The 21,007-nt window shown below is 46.5% G+C and overlaps 1 protein-coding gene and 1 pseudogene across 1 annotated transcript in view; one reads left to right on the top strand and one right to left on the bottom strand.

Annotated features, from left to right (window-relative positions):
- Positions 1 to 14,551, top strand: part of Nmnat2 (nicotinamide nucleotide adenylyltransferase 2) — a 34,081-nt gene extending 19,530 nt beyond the window's left edge. Inside the window, exons 6-8 of the mRNA XM_059280562.1 lie at positions 10,081 to 10,182; positions 10,820 to 10,887; positions 14,237 to 14,551. Of these exons, the coding sequence (XP_059136545.1) occupies positions 10,081 to 10,182; positions 10,820 to 10,887; positions 14,237 to 14,339 (273 nt within the window). The 3' untranslated portion in view covers positions 14,340 to 14,551. The remainder of the gene's footprint in view (positions 1 to 10,080; positions 10,183 to 10,819; positions 10,888 to 14,236) is intronic.
- Positions 8,547 to 9,398, bottom strand: LOC131925268 (BCL2/adenovirus E1B 19 kDa protein-interacting protein 3-like; annotated as a pseudogene).
- Positions 14,552 to 21,007: the final 6,456 nt, after the last annotated feature.

Genomic DNA, 21,007 nt, shown 5'->3' with positions numbered 1-21,007 from the left:
TGAAGTAGGATGAATGTTAGGGACTGCACTTCTTCGGCCTGACATACAGGCCTGGGATCAGTGGGAGGACCAGTGGGACCCTGTCTTTGAGGGTCTGGCAGGGTGAGGGTACGCTGGCTGCATCAGGAGTGAGATTTAACAATCACGTCTGCCCTGCCCACCTCCTCCCTCACTTGGTCTCTACACTCCTGAGGGCAAGACCCACAGGAAGAGCTGGAAGAAAGGCTCAGCCCCAGACCTCAGTGTCCTCAGGGTCCTGGAACTAGATGTACTAGGTGTGTGTCCTAACCATCCCTTATCACGCAGAGGAATGTCCTACTCTCCATGTTGCATTTAAAAATGGCGGGCAGCAACCTTGGCGGGTGGGAGCCAAGGGGCATGGCGGAAAGTCACTCACACCATGGAGACAGTGCTCACATGGAGTTTTTTTCAGGGGGCAGGGGAGGGAGAGAGGGGAGCTGAGGAGAGAAGAGGAAGAAGAGGAGAGATGGGGAAGGGGAAAGAGAAGAGGTGCATACACAGCCTCGTGGGAAGCAAAGGGAGAGAGAGAGAGAGAGAGAGAGAGAGAGAGAGAGAGAAAGGTGGGCAGAGCCCACTTCTTAAAGCAGGCTTAGCACACGCTAGAATGATGTTGTCAGGACCTGAGCGGACCAAGGTACTGCCTGCTTATTGGCCAGGTCCCCAAGGGGCTGGCCAGGTAGTGTCTAAATGATAACACGCCCTGGGATCTCCCTGGTGCTAAGGTGCCTGTCCTCACCCCATACCACCCAAAGGTTCAGTATGGTGCCCTGTAATTTAAACCAGCAACTCCTAAAGTCAGCTACATAAGAAAGCTAAGGATTGGTTTATCATCATCATCATCATCATCATCATCGTCATCATCATGTGTGATGTGGTCAGGGGCATCAGTGTGACCGGTGACAGTCAGAGGACAACTTTTGGGAGTCACTTCTCTCCTTCCACTGTGGGTTCCAGAGTTTGAACCCCGGTCTTCAAGTTTGTTTAGCAATGTTCTTACCCACTGAGCCATCTTGTCAACCCTAGGAATGGCGTCCATGCATGCTTTATCAATGCCCGCGTGGCAAGGTCTGGGGGATCCGTTCTGTTGTTGTTCATCTTATTTCTTTGTTTTTCACAATAAGACTTTCTGTCAGCATGTGACGTCTGAATCTTAAATAGGCTCTTGTGCAGCTGGTTTAGGTGGCTCAGCTTGGCACCCCTCTTGTCCCCGGTAGCCTCTCCAGGACTTATTTCCCCATGAAGCTCCCTGAATTTTACAAGTCAAGCATGGCTTCTCTAGCATTTTTCTTTCCCCATAAAGAGGATCTGAGGGCCTTAGTAGACTGTCAAGCCTTTCCTTAGTCCTTTCCTGTGATGTGTGGGGTCAGGCTTTGACCCTTTTCTCCATGTGTGCTCCCCTTACATTTGGCTGTGTCCCTCTGGTCTCCATGCTCAGAATCTTCTGGATCTGGTAGACCCATTGGTGCCATGCATTAGATAGAGGCTTTCTGTATTTAAAATTATAAATTGCAGTTCTGTAAATACAGAATTTGGTCAGTTTTATGATGGCCAAATAGTCACTGTAATGGTCAGTTTTACAATGACTGGCACCACCAGGAGCTTCAGCTACGGTTTCCCCCACCCCCAGTCACGTGGTACATTCTGTCAGTGAGATCCGGGCTGTGGGAGTTAGCTAAGCAGTTTCTGCTGTAACCATCGCCAATAATTAGCTGTAATTTTCTAAATACAACTTCGTCTTTCTGCAGATCAGCAAAGCTCACTTCCCACACCCTACCGCTGAGGCCATGAGATGCGTCTGTGGTTCCCTGGGCCCTTGTGACTAGAACTTTTCCAGTAGCTTCTCTGTTGACCATCCTTGCCGCTGCCACACGGCACTGCTCCGTCCTAGGGAGTGGACTGCCTGCTTTCTCCCTGACTCTCCGCTCACTGTCTCGTGGGGACTTGTTCTTGCCACCGCTCAGATCCAGAAAGGCTAAGCTACAACTCTCAACTAGACTTGTAGCACATATGTGCAAGGGACGAGGATTTACTCACTTATTTCTATTTAGTTTATTTGTTTGTTTACCAGATAGGGTTCCAGGCTTGCCTCAAACGCTCTGTGTAGCTAAAAATGACCAGCAGTTTCTAATCCTCCTGCCTCTGGCTCTCAAGTGCTGGGATTGGAGGTGTGCACCACCTTGCCCGGTTTAAGGCAGCACTAGGGATTGAACCCAGGGCTTCATGTTTACCTGACAAGCACTCTATCACTGAGCTGTATCCCGACCCCAGGATTTTTAACTTAACCCAAAAGTGAAAATCTGGCTGTTGGGAACAGACTGAAAAAGGCAAGAGATTAACAGGAAGGCCATAATAATGCAAGTGAGAAAGAAGGATGGGGTAAAGGACTACTCTGATAGCGCAAACTTTGTGGTTATAAACATAGACCACTTTCCTGCAGTTATATACATTGGCTTTTCCCGGAGGGCCTAGGGCGGTCAGCTCACTGACTTTTCTGGACAGGAAGCTTTATGTGCTGTGTTTCAGCTCCTGACCTCCTCCTCTTCAGATCATTCTTCATTTTCTCTCCTAGATTCAATTCCTCTCTACCATCCCCTTCGAAGGACATGGATTACTGATATTAGGGCCACCTGGATAAACCAGAGTAATCACAAGATTAATTCCTCTTAGTTTAATCATATAAGGCAACAGTCACAAGATCCAGCCAGGGATTGGGAACTCGACATTTTAGGGGGTCATTATACCGGAGGAGACTTGGACCCAGAATGAGACACTGAGCAAAGTCATGTGGTTTGGTTTGGTTGTTATGAGACAGAGTCTCCTGTAACCCAGGCGGCCTTCAACTATTTATTGATCTTCCTACCTCCACTTCCCAGCACAGGGATCACAGGCATACACCACCAAACCCGGCTCAGACATTTGTTTTGAAGACAGAATTAACTGAACTTCATTGTAGGCTGGATATAAGATATGAAAGAAAGAGAAAAAAAAAATAAGAAAAAACGCCAAGACTTATGCTTGTACGATAATAAGAAATAACGTAGGAAAAACACTTGGGGAGAAGGGAGCTGTATTACTTACTCTTCTGTTGCTGCGATAAAACACCATGACCAGGAGAACTTCTAGAAGAAAGAGCTTATTTGGGCTTATGGTCCAGAGAGTTAGAGTCCACGATTGAAGACCGAGGCAGCAGGCCTGGTGGTTGTAACAGCAAGCTGAGGGCTCACGTCTTAAACAGGAAGCAGGAAGCAGAGAGAGTGCATTGGCGATGGCAGGGGGCTTTTGAAACCTCAGAGTCTGCCCCCAGGGACAGACTTTCTCCAGTAAGGTCACACACCTCCTAAACCTATCCAAACAGCTCCACTACCCGGAGATCTAGCATTCAAACATCTGGGCCTATCAGGGACAGTCTCATCCAAACTCCCAGAGAGCCTGTTGTTTATAAAAGCAGGTCCAGAGACTCATGAACACATTAAGATAGAAATGGGCCCCATGCTGGAAATGTTGACTCAAAAGCCTTTAGTGTGTCTTTATATTACCTTTGAAATGGAATGAAACCATTGAGGGTGTGAGTGTAAGGTCCAAGGACAGAGAAGCCTGGTGGAGTCCAGTGTGTCAAGGTCAAGGGGAGTGAGAATAAGCCCAGAGGCCAAACAGGAACATCCACAGAGGAAGGAGATCCAGGAGAGACGGGGCTCTAGCTGGGAGCCTGAACCAGAGAGATAGGGGTAGGATAGACAGCTGAATTCTCCTGGGGCGGACAATTCACTACCTGATGTCTTTGTCCACCCACACACTCTGGCATGAAAACCGAGTCCACCGCCCCAAACAGCAGAGATGATCTCTAGTGTCTGACCTGAAGCCAGGGAGAGAGACTGCTAACTTGCAGGTCTCACCATCTCCCTCACCCATCGGTGGTTCCCAGGGGCAAGTCTGTCACCCATTATTAGAAAGGAGAAATATCTCCAGCAGGAAGGGCTCCATCTGCCTGCCACCCACCAAGCCTTGGCACAGCTCCTGATTGAGTGGAAGGCAGCAGCTGGACTAATATCACCCAACGAGCAATTCCCTCATGAGCGCCAACTGCCACTGAGAGCCTTTCTGTTCATGCTTTGAGCTGGAACAATCTCTCTCACATCCCTTCATTACCGCACACATCGTACAGAGAGCACCCATCAGATGCGCATTGTCTGGCTCTTACAGTCAAGCAGAGGGAGGCAGGCCCACCATTACTCACACTAGATTATCGGAAGACAGATACAGGAGCAGGCAGTTCAGGGATCTCTGTGTGCTCTCACTTCAGTGAATTTCTTTTCTCTCTTCCCTTCCCTGCCCCCTTCTCTTCCCTGGCACGCTAATTTTTCCAGTTCTAATTCTACATATATATGAGTGACTCATGAACTCAGTTGCACATTGGAATTACGTGGAGAATTTTTTTTTTCTTAACGTGCTGATGCCTGGGTCCCATTCTGAGAGAGTCTAGCTTAATTGATCTTGGGTATGAGGTACATGTTTGGGATTTTTAAAGTTCCTTGGGTAATTCTTTTTTTTTTTTTTTCAATTTTAAAATTGCATTTATTGATTGATTTTGATTTGTTTATTTTGTGTATGTCTGTGTGGACATGCATGCATGCACCACAGTTCATGTGTGGAGGTCAGAGGACAGCCTGCAGGAGTTGGTTCTCTCCACCATATGGGTCTAAGGAATTGAACTAAGGATTGAACCTGATGGCTTGGTGGCTAGTGCCATCTCACTGTCTCTCCTCAGGCAACTTGTATAGACAAGTTTGCAAATCCATTACCGAATAGTGAACCCAGTGCGTGGTCTAAAAGCTGTGGCAAGAGGAGCTGGGTCTCCCTCCGGCTTCCTGTCTTGCTCCTCCTGAACATGGCCAGGCCTATAGGACAAAAGCCTTGAAGCAAACTTACTCAGTTTGAACTCCACCTAGATAAACACGCTGCTGCTCCATGTCTGACTGACAGGACCCAGTGGAGGCGCCGATACTGTGTGTCTAGCTTGTAGTCTCTCTCCACTGGAGTGCTCAAGACCGACCTTTTATTTCAACAACTTCAGATTTTTAGCTGCAATCCTGTGTTATTAAGCAATAGGGGAAGCAGAGGAAAGGGGACTGGAAACACCCAAGGGTGTGTATGCACCACACACACACAAATACACACACACACACACACCACACACATCACACACCATACCACATACACACACCACACACACAAATACACACACACCATACATCACAAACACACACCATACACCATACCACACTCACACAAATACACACACACCACACACCATACCACACACACACACCACACCACACTACACCACACACATACCATATACTAACCACACATACACTACACCACACACACATACACACACACACCATACACCATACCACACACACCATACACTATACCACACCTACACTACACCACACACACACTACACACACCCTATGCCCTACACACCCCACCACACATACACACACACACACCACACACACCCTATACCCTACACACCCCACCACACATACACACCACACACACCCTATACCCTACACGCCCCACCACAAACACACACCACACCACACTCACACACAAATACACACATACCACACCACACACACACACACCACATATACCCTATAACCTATACCCCCCTACACACCCATACACACACACACACACACACACAAACACACACACACACACACACTGTGAAATTTTCTGGTAGAGAAGAATGGACCACTGACTGTACCAGGCTTTTTCTCTTTGGCCACCAATCAATTCCCAAATCATGGCACAAAGACTAGTTTTGGATGCTCGGCCTAATTCAGGCACATATCTGGCTAGCTCTTTTAACTTAAATGAACCTGTTTCTCTTTGTCTGCCTTTTACCTTGGGGCTTTTACTTTTCTTTCTTTCTGCATATCTTACTTTCACTGCTTCTCATGTCTGGTTGGCTGGTGGCAGCTGCCTGGCTTCTTGCCCTGGACGGGTCCCTCATTCTCTCCTCCTTCTTTCGTTCCTCCTCTTTTGGAACCTAGATTTCTCCTATTTATTCTCTCTGCCTGCCAGCCCTGCCTATCCTTTTTCTGCCTAGCTATTGGCTGTTCAGCTCTTCTTTACACCAATCAGGTGCCTTAGGCAGGCAAGGTGAAACAGATGCAACACATCTTTACATAATTAAACACACACCCTTACATGGTCAAACAAATGTAGCATAAAGAAATGTAACACACCTTTACACAGTTAAAGTAGTATTCTGCAGCATAAATAAATGTAGCACATCTTTGCCTAGTTAAAATCATATTCCACAACAGACCACAGTTCTTCATGAGTTCTGTTTTTGTGAAACTAGTTTGAAGAATTATGGAGGACGGGGGAAACTCTGAGTCCTTTACCCCCAAAGCAGATCTTGCTCAATGACTTGAACTGCTTACAAGCCACGCCATCCCTCCTCCTCCTCCTCTGGGACCCATAACTGGCAGGATCTAAACCTGCTCCAAGCCTACCAAATGCTGTGAATTCCAAGCTCCTTAAAAATGAATATCAGCACATTTCTAGAGGGCGATTTGGTAATATGTCTTAAAAGCTTGAAATACTTCCAGTTCACATCCTTTTATCCAATTATGTTACTTCTTATCCTGAGGAAATAATACGAGCTGTAATAAAAGATTTATGTATAAAAATATTCATCAAAGTGTTTGTACCAAAGTTATGTTGCAGTAACTATGAAGCTACTAAAATCTTTCCATATTCTATGACTACGGTGAAATATAGAAAGTGTTAAAAACCCATGTCTCCACGTAATTTTTACTTATTTAGTGCGCGAGTTGCGTGACATGGAGGTCAAAGGCCAAGTTGCAGGACTGGCTCTCCTCCCACCATGTGGGTTCCAGGTATTGAATTCTGGTCATCAGACTGGAGAGCAAGTGCTTTTACCTGCTGACCCATGTGGCTGGCCCTCAAAGAATCTCAGTTATGTCACAGAATCCTCTCAATGTAATGCTAAGTGAAAACGATGCAAGCTGGGGCTGGAGAGATGACTTAGTTAAGAGTGTGTGCTGCTTTGACAGAGGACCTGAGTTTGATCCCTAGCACTCATATCGGACAGCTCACAACTGTCCGTAACTCCAGCTGCAGGGGGATCGCTTCTGATCTCCATGGGCACCTGCACTCCAGTGTGCGTGTGCTCACGTGTGCAAGCATACACACACACACACACACACACACACACAGAGTTAAAATAAATCTTACCAAAAAAGAGAAGAGAATGCAAGTAATTACTACGTAAGCCATTGATTTTTAAGTTTTAGTTTTTCAGTGTGTGGGATGAGGACCCAGTGCATTCTGGGAAAGCATTCTACCATTGAGCTGTGGCCTCATGCCTTACATTGCAGTTTAGTGCTAATGTGGAGCTAACACAGCTATTCACAGACAGGAAAGCCCTGGGATACGCTGAAGGGTTAACTGTGGGTACCTGGATTGTGTGGTTGAGATTGATTTCTATTTTTTTCCCAAGCTTGTATTATATCTGTAATTAGAAAAAAAAAATAAAGAGCTGGTGTGGTGACTCATACCTGTCATTTCAGCATTTGGAAGGCTGAGACAAGTAGATGGTGAGTTTGAGGCTAGTCTAGGCTATATATCAAGATCCTTTCTTAATAGCACTCCCAAAAAAGTTGTTTTTGTTTTTTAATGAAAGGATTTTGTTCCTTTCTTTCTTTCTTTCTTTCTTTCTTTCTTTCTTTCTTTCTTTCTTTCTTTCTTTCTTTCTTTTTCTTTCTTTCTTCCTTCCTTCCTTCCTTCCTTCCTTTCTTTCTCTCTCTCTCTTTCTTTCTTTCTTTTTGACTGTTAAAATGTTACTTTTATTGAACTCACCTGAGCTAAGTGTGGGACAATGAAACAAGTACATGTTTATATATATATGGATATATACAGCATGTCCAGGAGGCAGCCTTTCAAAACCATGCTATGGAAAAGAGGAAGACTGACAATATGCCTGGATTAACAGAAGCTCTGGATACTGGTTAACCTACATGCAGATCCAGTGATCACCAAAGGATTTGGCAAAGATGTATTTCCTTTTCATTTCCAGTCTTTTAAAGTAAGACAGATTTGCTTACAATACAGCTGACTTTAAAAGCACACAGAATTGAAGTACAAACGGTGGGATTAAATGCAGCAGAGTGGTGAAGGTGCCCGCCACCAAACTGACAACCCAAGGCGGGGAAGGCAGACAATGAGTCTGCACAGAGGGGTTGTAGATGATTTTAGCTTCGCCTGGCTGTTTAATTCACATAGTAAGAGGTCTTTACAGACACACCTGTTTAATTAACTACATTTGTATTTTCTACTATGTAATAGGATTATAAGGCCACAATATTCCTTTGGGACAAACCCTTTAATGATTTTAATATCACTTACTCATTCTTTTGAAGTGTAAAGTGTCTTAACTGGATTACGATTATAGATCATTTTTAAATACACCATTGCTACTATATTAAAATTATTTATACTGTTTATATCTAATATTCAAAGAAAATTTACTAATAAATGCTACAGTAGGTATCAGTCTGACATGCTTATTAATTGATCCCATAGGTATAATTATAGGTCATGATATTAGTCTATCCTGTCTAACTAAATCAGGAACACTGCATTTACAGAACAAATACACACCCGTAGTGCAGACACCCAAGGATCGTGCTAGTTCTTCAGTTATCTGTCACAGCTCAGACGTGAATCCTCACTGTGTGAACCAAAGTCAGCTCCAGTTCTTCATCAAAAGGTGCTAGTGGGCGTTGTCAGACGCCTTCCAGTGTAGATCCCCAACCCAGTGGCCAGTAGGTGAGACCGGGACAGAGATGGAAGAAAAACCTTCAGGAAGTCTGCTGAGAAAAACGCCTCCCTTCTTCATAACGTTTGTGTCTTTCCTGCTGAGAGCAGTTATGCCCTTCAGGTGTTTAGAAAGGAACTCCTTGGCGGGGGTATTTTCTGGCCGACTTCTCCAATCCCATATCCAACCTGAGTTTTTCTTCAAGATGCTTTCAGCTTCTCTCCTCTCAATATAATCTTCCTCAGAGTGCTGTTTTTCTCTCCAAAGCTGTGGGTGTCTGTTTCAGCTCTGTTGGTATCTTGTGGTGTCTGTCACAGTGAGAACTCTTGGAGCTACTTCGTCCGGATTCAGGCTGAGCATCCAGCAGTGTTTTTTCCATGTCACCATTATAAATAGCGACGGAGGCTGGAACACTGCTCCCATTCCCATTGCTGAAGTGCAGTTCTACCCAGGAACCCTGCAGGTTCTCCTCCCCGCTCTGCGACATGGTGGCTCTGCAAAAGAGCCCAAGCCCAACTGCGGCAGACCTCAGGCGGCCGGTCACCGAGAGATACGAGGGCCACCCGCAGCCTGCTCAGCCAGGATTTTGTTTCTTATAAGGAGTCAAGCTTCCCCAGATTCTGATCTCAGTGACCCCCATATGAATTAACCAGCAGCACCCCCACCACTACCTGCGTACATGGGGATTCCTTCTGAGTGTGTCTTTGCTTGTGGTTACACCCGAGTCCACAGCATATGACTGAGCCATGTGACAGAAGGGAGCAAAAGAGTCTCTCTCATGCTGTCCCACTCAGGGCTCAGGTAAACATGCCGGACAACAGAATCAGTTTCACCCACGAGGGTATTTTCCAGATACTCATGCTATTTTGCGACACTGTGCACTCAAACAAGAGCTTCAAGGATTAGAAAGGTCTTGTTCAGACATGCTAAAGGGTGTTCATTCATTCTAGAAGTATTTCTTACATGTCTTCTGTGCCAGACAAGGTTCCCACTCCTTCTATGAAGACTACTGTCAGTAGTTCAGGTTGCTGACTGATAGGGCTGAGAAGGTAAATTGGAAACTAATGTTTGAAGTTCCTGTAAAACAACGGAATGTCACTCTGCTCTGTTGTAGCCACTTGGTAGGAGGTTGAGGTGACAGATTTCACTGAAGTTGTTTTACTCTCTCCCTCCTTCCCTCTCTCTCTCCCTATCTTCAGATGGAGGTGATTGTTGGGGACTTTGGGATCGTAGTGGTGCCCCGGGATGCAGCTGACACAGACCGAATCATGAATCACTCCTCAATACTCCGCAAATACAAAGTAAGTCTTCCATTCCCTGCTGCTATATTCCTGTGATACATCCTTCTCCGAAAGTTCTAGGGGACTGGAAGAGTGAGGGAGCGAAAGTAGCTGTCTTAGTTAGGGACACCATGACCATGGCAACTCTTTTTAGTTTTTCGAGACAGGGTATCTCTGTGTAGCCTTGGATGTCCTAAAACTCACTCTATAGACCAGACTGCACTTGAACTCAGAGATCTGCCTGCCTCTGCCTCCTGAGTGCTGGGATTAAAGGCATGTGCCACCACCACCCAGCTTATGGCAACATTTATAAAGGAAAACATTTAATTGGGGTGGCTTACAGTTCCGAGGTGTAGTCTATTATTGTCCTGGTGGGAAGCATGGCAGTGTGCAGGCAGATATGGTGCTGGAGAAGGAGCTGAGAGTTCCACATCTTGAGCTGTGGGAAGCAGAAGGATATTGCATGTCACATTGAGAATAGCTTGAGCATAGGAGACCTCAAAGCCTGCTCCCACAGTGGCACACTTTCTCCAACAAGGCCACACTTCCTAATAGTGTCACTCCCTATAGTGAGTCTATGGAGGCCATACCTATTCAAACCACCACAGTAGCCCAAGAGAGGGATTGGTGACCTGTTTTTTTTCTGCTCTAATTCCAGAACAACATCATGGTGGTGAAGGATGACATCAACCATCCTATGTCTGTAGTCAGCTCCACCAAGAGCAGGTATGGTTGACAATGGGCAGGGGCACTGGCCAAACCGATTTAAATTTTTCCATAGCTTTCCTCAGTCAAAGACAACCTGTCTTGGTTAACTTTTCTATTGCTCTGATAAGACACCATGACCAAGGCTAATAGGAGAAGCTAATAGAAGAAAACATTTGTTTGGGGCTTAGAGTTTCAGCTAAGGAGTCCAAGACCATCATGGTGGGGAGAGAGCAGCAGGCAGGCAGGTATGGTGCTGGAGCAGTTGCTGAAAGCTCACATCTTGAGATACAGCCATGAGGCAGAGAGATCTTAAAGTCCACCCCCAGTGACACACCTCCTCCAACGTGGCCACACCTCCTAATCCTTCCAAAGACTTCCACCAACCAGGGGCCAAGTATTCAAATAGCCCATGGGAGCCTTTCTCATTCAAACCACTACACAACCCTCAGATTCATTCTCCTCTTTGGACTTCACGTATTTATCCCTGTTTACTTTGTTTTTGTTTTTGTTGTTGTTTGTTTATTTGATTTTTGAGACAGGGTTTCTATGTGTAGCTCTGGCTGTGCTAGAACTCTCTCTCTGTAGATCAGGCTGGCCTCGAACTCACAGAGATCCCCCTGCCTCTGCCTCCCGAGTGCTGGGATTAAAGGTGTGCGCCACCGCCGTCCAGCTCCGTTTACTTTCAAATGAGGAAACAGCACCCTAACTGGTCTTAGCTGGCTTGAGGGAGGAAGAGGAGTTTTCAGTTGTGGACTCTTAGTTTGGGGGTGCTGAGAAAGTCATGCATTATTAGTTCAAGTATAAGCCAGGCTGCCATTGAATGGGTCTCAGGGTCCAGAGTTTGCAATGAAGCAGCTGTATAGTTCTCACTTACAGAAGTCCAAAGGAGCCGAGTCTGGTCTCTTCAGTCTGAAGCTCCATGGTTGGGGACATATCTACTGCCGAGATTGTTCTTAGCCAGTGGGAAAAAACAAGGTAAAGCCCAAGGCAGGAAGTTTTCTCTTTAAGATGACCCACTCAGGCACCATGGATCATATACTCGGGAGGTAGATGCAGGAAGATAAAAAAATTCAATGCCAGCCTGGGCCTCATAGCAAGAACCTACTCAAAAATAAATAAATAGGGACTAGAGGCTGCTCCTCCAGAAGATCCAGATTGGATTCTTAGCATCCACATGTCAACTCATGACCATCTGGAACTACAGTTCCAGGGGATCCAATGCCCACTTCGGGCCTCTGCAGGCAGTGTACACATATGATACACATATGTTTATGCGAGCAAAACACCCATACACATAAAATAAGATTAAATAAATCTTAAAAAAAATAATGAAGTAACCCAGAGTTGTAAGTAATACACTGGCACATGGGTGGAGGAAGGCTGGAAAACACATTTTATTGCTCAGCAGCTACATATCTAAATAAAACTAAAAGGGGGAGAAATAAATATTAAAGACTCTTAACAGTCTTCTCCATAAACTCCAAGTGGAAATGTCCTGTGAAATGGTGAGATGTATAGGCCATAGAAGTTTGGAAGTGTAAACTGAGAGCCATGAGCATCTGTGTCAGGTGAAATAAGCTGGTTCAGCTGGTAAAAGGGCACCTGCTAGCAAGTCTCACTGCCCAGGTTCAACCCCCGGAACACACACAGCGGAAGGAGAGAACCAACTCCTAAAAGTTGTCCTCCGAGTCCCATGCTTACACTGTGGAACACACACACTCTCATACACATATGCTGATCAACTAATTGAAAAAATTCCAGGTCCAGATGAGCTCACAAAGTCAAGCAGTGAAGAGAAAGCAGTTAGCAGGAACATGGCAAACTTTCCAGCGTTTGCGTGAAGGCTGAGGAGCAGTTAGAAGTCCCCAGCAGGGATGCCTAGTAGCTGAGGAGGAAGAGTCCAGCATTGCCCTCTGGTCACATGCTTCCGAGAAGTCAAATAAGCCAAGGACTCAAATAAGTCTACTGGACTTCTTCCCTTGGAGACAGTGATGGAGACATTCACAGAGTGGCAGCCACTGGGAGGCTAGGACAGAAACCACACACAGAGGGCAAAGAGGAGGGCAGGGCTTTGATTCCAACATGGCTGTTCCTTAGACTCAGGGAAGTTACTCTATGGCCGTACAAACGCCTGTGTTCCATTTGGTTCAACCAGACCAGGATTTCCTGGGGTTGGATTCAGGCTTGGCTTCTCCGCCGAGTCTGATGAAGTTGGAACTATTATTGGAGACCACTTTTCGGAATGCTCTGATGTGCAGGGAGACACTTCAGGACGCGCCTTGTAAGGTAAAGGGAGGGCTTGCCCTGAAGGCAGAGAGCCAGAAACCATTCCTGGCTCAGTGACATCCTGAGACTGTTGTCTAAGGAATGAGCAGAGAGCAGAAGGCCAGAGGGAAAGTGTGCAGGAATCGATTCGTCCCTGGAACCTTCACCTGTCTCTGTCCCTCGTGGCTGAGGGCTTCTGCGAGGGGACAAGGTGAACTCAAGCTGAAGAATCCTCTAAGAGACCAATTTTCATGAGATCAGTGTACAGACAAACCCAAACAGATAAACTAAGAGTTCTTAAAAATACACGAAAAGGCCGGGCGTTGGTGGCGCACGCCTTTAATCCCAGCACTCGGGAGGCAGAGCCAGGCGGATCTCTGTGAGTTCGAGGCCAGCCTGGGCTACCAAGTGAGTTCCAGGAAAAGGTGCAAAGCTACACAGAGAAACCCTGTCTCGAAAAATAAAAAAAATAAATAAAAAAAAATACACGAAAAGTTTATTGAAAGAAAAAACTAGGAAAGCTAAAATGTCACCCCTATGCCTGACGTGACTCATTTAATCCTCTAAATAATTGGATGTAACTCACTCAGATGTTACCTTAATTGTACCGAAGGAAAAACTGAAGAAAAGAGCTTAACTAACTTGCCTGATGGGCCAATGAGATGGCTCTGTGGGGAAAGGAGCTTGCCCCCAAGGTTGACGACCTGAGTTCGATCCCCAGGACCCACCTGGCAAAGGACAGAACTGAGTTCCACATATTGCCCTCTGGTCTCCACACATCGGCTATGGCACACGTATACACAGAGAGAGAGACACACACATACACACACGTACACATGGAGTAAATAAATGTAAAAGAAAACAACATTCCCAAGGTCTCTCTACTCGGTGGCAGGACAAGATGAAGGTGTCATTGGGGGCGGAGGGACAGTCTGTGTGGGGATGAGGATCTTGCCAATACTGTTCACTCAACCCAGGCAAAGGCTGCTGGCAGGGTGCTGGGGGGCACCTTTAGACCCTTTCCTGAAAGCAGAGGGCAGACCAGGGCTGTGCACTTTCTTGGGCATGGATGTCCACCTGATTGCTGTTTCTTCTCCTGCAGGCTGGCCCTGCAGCATGGGGACGGCCATGTCGTGGATTACCTGTCCCAGCCAGTCATCGACTACATCCTCAAGAGCCAGCTGTACATCAACGCCTCGGGCTAGCGACACCCGGCTCTCTCCTCGCCCCTTGTCCTCTGCCGACACACTGGCCCCTCCAGCCACTGTCAGACCCCATTTTCTCTCTGCCTCTGTTTCTCTGTCTTCATCTTGACTGTTCTCCCCACTGGTTGACTTAACCCCCACAGTGTGGGGGGCCTGCGAAGAACCGTGATTTCCCATTCCACAGTCGTCTTTGGATAAACTTTTCCTCTAGTCTGCGGGTCGGGGGTGGGTAAGGGAACAGGGTGGGAGTTGCGGGGAGTGCAGCCCTTGGAGATGTACTGGTGTCCGTCTCCCAGCATGCTCTAGAGAGGCGACTCTGGTGCCCATTCTCCCAGCATGCTCTGGGGACGGGGCTCAGGCTCTCGCCTTCCCAGCATGCCCTTTACCACAAAGGGCTATTTTTCTTTATTTCTTTCCCTTTGTCCACTTCTTGTAGAACTTGGATGGAATCAGTGTGTGTGGTTTTTATGTTTGTAGTCCTGATGCTCTCCTGTGGTTTACTTCCCTTCTGACAGGACACAATTAGCCAGTCTTAGCACACAAAGTGTGTGAGGGCCACACCCAGGAAAGAGGGCGGAGCTGCTTCTGCTTCTTCAACACACATGCATGCATGCACAAATTCACACACACACACACACACACACACACACACACACACACACACACACCAGCAACAACCCCAGACCCCTTTGGTCAGGAATAAGACTCTCAGGTTCTGAAACCTGGCACACAAGTCTGGGAAGAGTAGGATTTCTCAGAATTTGAGTCCCTGGTTTCAGATGACCGTGGTCCTGATGCTCTGTGTCTGACTGGTGGCATTGTGTGGGTTCCCTGCCAACCAGGCATCTCCAGAGAGCAAAAGCCCTTAGAGGCCATGGTAAGATGTGTTCCTGCCCATGAGAGGAATCTCAGGCGAGACCAAGAGCTGATAATCCGTTCATTTCTTTTGAAAACACGCTAAGAATCACTTGACCATAGAGATTCTTTGCTAATTGGGACTATTTATTGCCTGTTTGGCTAGGAATGCAATTTGTTACCCTGAGGAGAATTCATGATCCCCATCCACTCAACCTGAGGTTGCCCAGCAGTGCCCAAGGTCCCTTCTTTCTTGGAAAGCGATCACCCTTGTTCCTGAGCTGGCCCTATTGGTCTCTGCAGAGCCCAGCAGTAGCTAATGCCCTCGGAGGTCTGCTTGACAAGAGCGGGCTACAACAGAGCCGTCCACCCCACCCCCCCATTTCTCCCCTCTGTCCTCCCCTTCTCTCTACCTCTGAAGACAGTTTGGACACTCATGCCCTGCCTGGAGAGCTGGTAGGAAGTGACTTGTCTGTTTTATATGTCCCATCCCGTCTCTAGCTCTTGGGTTTCTGGCTGTTCATGGAAACGGCTCCTGGGTACGAGGCTACTTTTAACTTCTAACATGAACATGGCCCAGGTGGGACTGAACAGGGGTGGTAGTCTTTACGTCATGTTCCACCGTCCTCAGCTGACTCCAGGAGAAAGAAGTGAGTCAACGAGCTGATAGAGTAGCCCCAAGCTGCTGTTCTCAGGCTGTGGAAATGATCTCCAGAGGGAAGAGATTGTTTCTATAATCTAGAGGTCCAACGTTTGGCTAAAAGTCATGGAAAAACTGACAGAGAAAACCTGGAGAATCCATTTGCTCCCAGGTTCTTTGGAATCAAGGGAGCAGAAACCCTGGGGAGTCAGTGTCTGTCTGGTCCAGGACCACGCAGCAAATCCTGGGAAGCATGATGAGAGGATGTTGTTTCCCTAGACAAGAAAAAAAACCGGGAGCTGGGCTGCCTGGGAAAACGTGGCATTTGGAAGCCTCCGGAGCTGACAAGGGTCCACAGAAGCAGACCCGAGAAAGACTGCTTTTCTCTCGTTCCTTTAGTTGACTGTGTTCCCCCTCTGGACTCTGGTCGTTTACTCCACAGCCTGAGATAAGAACCCAGGCTAGGCCAGCCCCCTCAGGGCAACAGGCAGATAGGAGCAGGGAAGGAAAGGAGGTAAGCTGAGAGGACAGATGCAGAAGTGGGTTTCTGGGCAGCAGGTGGGCAGGTTGTATCTTGATGGAGTGTGTGAAAATGGTTTTCCTTGAACAAACAGAAGTGAGTCCCCTTCCAGGCGGAATTATCCATTTGCTTCCCTGTCTCTTTCTCCTTTGGTTGGCGCAAAGGTAGAGCCACACCCACCCTACCCTCCCATGCAGAACATCACGGTGTGACTGCGGCTGTGACCTGCCCCAGCCAAGATAGTTTTAAGGGGTGCCTCACGTGTCCTCAGGATAGCCTTTGGGCTCTGACTTGTCTTTGGGGGATCTGCTGCTCCCTGTGAAGGTTAGCTAGCCCGTTACAAGCATGGCCCCGAGATGCTGATGAAGGCACAGACTGGAACGATCTGTCAGTGAAAAACGTCTCTGCCATTTTTTTAGAAAGAGGCTGATAGATGGGCAGGACTTTAATAAGTCTCTCCTCCAGGGATGGGGCTGGGGGGACACTAGGTTGCTAGTCTGTCACACTCTCAATCCCAGGTAGCCTCTGGGCCCCTGGCTTTCATTTCCTTTGAATGTACATTGAGCCAGCAAACGGAATCTTCTTGAAGTGCCTGAAATCACAGCTGAAGTTTCCAGAGACACTGCTCTTCCTATTTTGGCTTGGCCACATGTTTTAGTCTCAATTTCAGGATCTCTCAAAGGACTCACGACCTTGCTGTTCAAATAAGTAGAGAGGATAATCGAACTGCATCAAAAGCCGGAGGAATACAGAGAGCCAAACCCCGTTCCTCACTCCGATATTCTCACACACACTTTTAGGGGACTAAGAGAAGCATGCCCGTGTATTTTTTGTTTAAATAGAAAAGAAATGCAATGCCAGGTGTGGTGGCCCATACCTGTGATCCCAGCACTGAGAGGTAGAGGCTGGAAGATCAGGAGTTCAAGCCCATCCTCTGGACATATAAGACCTTGTCTCATGCAAAAACAGCCCCTGAAAAGCCCAGGATCTCTCCCAGGGTTACAGCAGGAGAGGCAGCCGGTGAGATCCGAAGGATGGAGATGGGCTGATTTTGTAGCTGATGTAATTAAGACACCTTAGAGCTAGCCTGTGGTAACGAGGAGGGTGTGCTCTGCCATGCTGATGTGACCCACACCTTCCTGTGAGCTGACTGGTACACTCAACTCCTTACGTGGTTTCTGTGTAGTATGAGTTTGGAAGTGTCCTAGTAGCCTGTTCCAGTTAGTCAGAAACGAGTTACAGCCTTTCTCACCCCTTTGGTGGAGTCCCAGGGCCCTCAGCTTGATCCTCGTGGGGTTGGAATGGGGAGGAGGAAGCTTTTTTTTTTTTTTTTTTAATCATGTTATCTGCTGATTTAAGAGTGAGATTTACTTTATGGAAATCAACTCATTAATAAAAACTCCAAGTTGCAATACCATTTCACAGTGAAATATTTTTGAGTAGTAGAGTTTTGTTGCTAGAATAGTCATGGGCAAGAGTTTTATCAGCAAAATGTTTCAATTATGTTAATAAACCAGACAATGCTACTAGTGTCTTGTGTCTTTGTCCAGAACCTCGTCTGTGAGTTGCTCTGAGAAGTCATCACTTTTTCTTCCTTCTGTTACTTGGTGGGAAATAACAGTTGTAAAAATATGCTCAGAGTAAGTGATGTTCCGCCTAGTCTGGCTGAAGTAACACTGTGGTATAAACCAGAGGGGTTGGTGGGTAAAGGCACTCGCTGTCACCCCTGACAATCTGCGTTCAATCCCTGGAATCCTCCTGACTGAAGGAGAGAGCCGTGCCACTAGGTTGTTCTCTGATCTCCACAGGTCCACTGTGGCACACACAGCCTCCTCCAACAAATCAAAAGTCAGCCTAGGCTACATAGGACATTCATTCATTCATTCATTCATTCATTCATTCATTCTCTGTCTGTCTGTCTGTCTGTCTCTCTGTGTGTCTCTCTGTCTCTTCTCTCTCTCTCTCTCTCTCTCTCTCTCTCTCTCTCTCTCTGTCTTTGTCTCTCTCTCTCTCTCTGTCTCTCTCTCTCCTCTCTCTCTCTCTCTCCCCCCCTCCACACACACACCACCACCACCATCATCATCACCATCATCTCCACACTCAATAATGTAGAAAGGATAATTTGCAAATTTGTAAATTGTTGCTGTTTTCTCCATTTAAGAAAAGTAAACCTTACAGAGCTGAGAGGTGGATGGCTCACCAGTTGAGTGCTATTGCTCTCGGAGAGGACCAGGGTTCAGTTCACCATACCTGCATGGTGACTTACAGCTGTCTAACTCCAGTTCCTGCTATCCAATGCCTTATTCTGGCCTCCGTGGTCACTGTGTTCACGTGGTACACGTAAACTCATCTCCACATATGCACATTAAAAAAAAATTAAACCTAAGATCCTGACCAGCCCATATGCTCCACTCTTGGTTCATTTCAGTCATTTGTTTGAAATCTTCAAGACAAAGTCTTCTGTGGTCCAGACTGGCCTCCAGCTTGCTTTGTTGCTGAGGATAACCGTGAGTTCCTGGTCCTCTTGACTCCATCTCCCAAGTGCTGGGATTCTAGTGGTGTGCTAACATGACTGGCAATCGGGGATCTTTAATAAAATTATGAAGAAAAAATATATACATATATAAATAGGTATGAAGATTAAAAAGCTTAGAATTTTGGCACGAAAGATCTCCACTAAGGAATGGTCAAGCCCCCAATTTCTTTTGGCAGCATAAAGAAGCAAAACTGAATGATTTGTTAGTTGCCGGCTCCTGCTGTGACCTTTGACCCTCTTATTTCCTTTTTATGGCATGTCTAGCTTGGCTGGCCTGAGCACTGGTCATTAGTCATTGTTACCCAACCATCAGCTGTGACTCAGAAGGTGAAATAATACTTCCCTGTCCCAAGTCAAGGGTTACATACTTGCCAGATTCATTTCGTTCTGTTCTGTGATCATTTTGATTTTGGGATTCTTAGATCTCCTCCTCTGCTTCCTCCTCCCTAGCCTCCTCCTCCTCCCCCCCTCCTCCTTTAAACTGAGAATAACCCGATTTGTGTGTATCCACGTGGGGTTTCATGGCATATCTTAGGGAAGCTTGATACACCTTTGTAAATTGGTTGTGTTTATATTTGCTGTTTTGTTCACAAAGCTAACCGCAGCACCTCCCCCACCCTGAGTGCTTAACGATGAGTGTGTTTAAAATGAAATATAAACATTGGTTTAATTTGCTAACTTATACCAATATATATATATGAAATACAAAGTAACAATCATATGCATTTCTTTCCTTATGTCCCATCATGAAGCTTTGTATTTCAGAATTTCCCAAGAAGTTCTGTGTGGCCAACAGTATAAAGTAAGTGGAGAGAAATTCTACTGTTTTCCAAGTGGGAAAATTAAAACACAGTACAGACCCATAACATTCCCATGACCGGACAAAACATTAAAAGAAGACATGATAAACACAGTCATGGTCCTTGAGATTTGTTCCAAACAGTGGACAGGGCTGAGGATCTTTGGACCCTTCTCTCTGGCCTCCTCAGAGTCCTAGAAAGAAACCACATCCTGGGACAACATAAGATCTCCATCTGCTAAGGAATCAGCATCTGTGGGCAGCTTCATGTCTGCTTCTCTCTCATCTGCTGTGAGCCACAGTAGATAAGCCTGTGTGGAACAGTCTACCAAGAGCACCGTTACCTGAAAATGCCCGGAGGAGACATACAAGAAGGCCTTCGTGAATAATGATAAGAAACCAGAAACAAAACGTTCTTTTCACTGGCCGGGTCAGGTCAAGACGAGCCCTAGGCTTAGAGAAGGCTACTTCTCAGCCATAGCTTCTCTTCTTCTTCGGGTCAGTTTTCCAGGTCCTCGAAATGAGGATGTCATTTCTGCTTCAGCAGTCCCAACAGTCGCTTCTCGCTACCCATCTCTACTGAGATCCCTGTCATTTGCCAAGAAAGACATCCTTATAACTTTTTTTTTTGAGACATGGTCTCATGTATCCCAGGCTAGCTCAAATTCACTATGTTCTGCCTAGCCTGTGTAGCCAGGGATGATCATTATTGATCCTCTGCCTCTACCTTCAGAGTCCTGGGATTTCAGCTGTGTGGTCACGGCCTGTTTGGTTTCATTTTCCATGCTAGGCACGAACTCCCTCAACTGAACTCCATCCCCACCCTAATTCTCCTAAGTTCCTTAACCATCCACCTGGTGGGGAATTATGATTGCAGAGGCATAGCTAACCCAACAGTGTGTACTCCCCTTTCAGAGTGTAGAACGGGCACTGGAAAACAGCTTCAAGGAACCCCTGCAAATTATAACATGGGCTCGGGAAAATAGAGCGTAAGGTTTTCCCATCCTGGCTTACAAAGGCTCTCCAGGTGTGTCCCTTCTGTCCCTTGGCTTCCTCCTCCTCCCAAGGCAGCCTTAGAAGTCACATATTAAAAATGACAGGGCTTAAATTACAACAGGAAGTTTGTCGGCTGTGGAACCGAGCATGACAAGATAGAATTATCACACTACTTTCCCAAACAACCAAGTTGTCAGACCTCTCAGAACTTAGGAGTCACTGTGGACAAAAGCAGAATCCTTTTATCAGCCCCTTGGGTAAAAGCCAATTCAGACCTTAACTTACTGAATTGTAATTTATTGGAAGGTGTTACGTATACATC

Source organism: Peromyscus eremicus, chromosome 15, assembly GCF_949786415.1.
Source record: "Peromyscus eremicus chromosome 15, PerEre_H2_v1, whole genome shotgun sequence".
Lineage (NCBI taxonomy): Eukaryota > Metazoa > Chordata > Mammalia > Rodentia > Cricetidae > Peromyscus > Peromyscus eremicus.
This window is presented reverse-complemented; position numbering and strand designations above follow the sequence as displayed.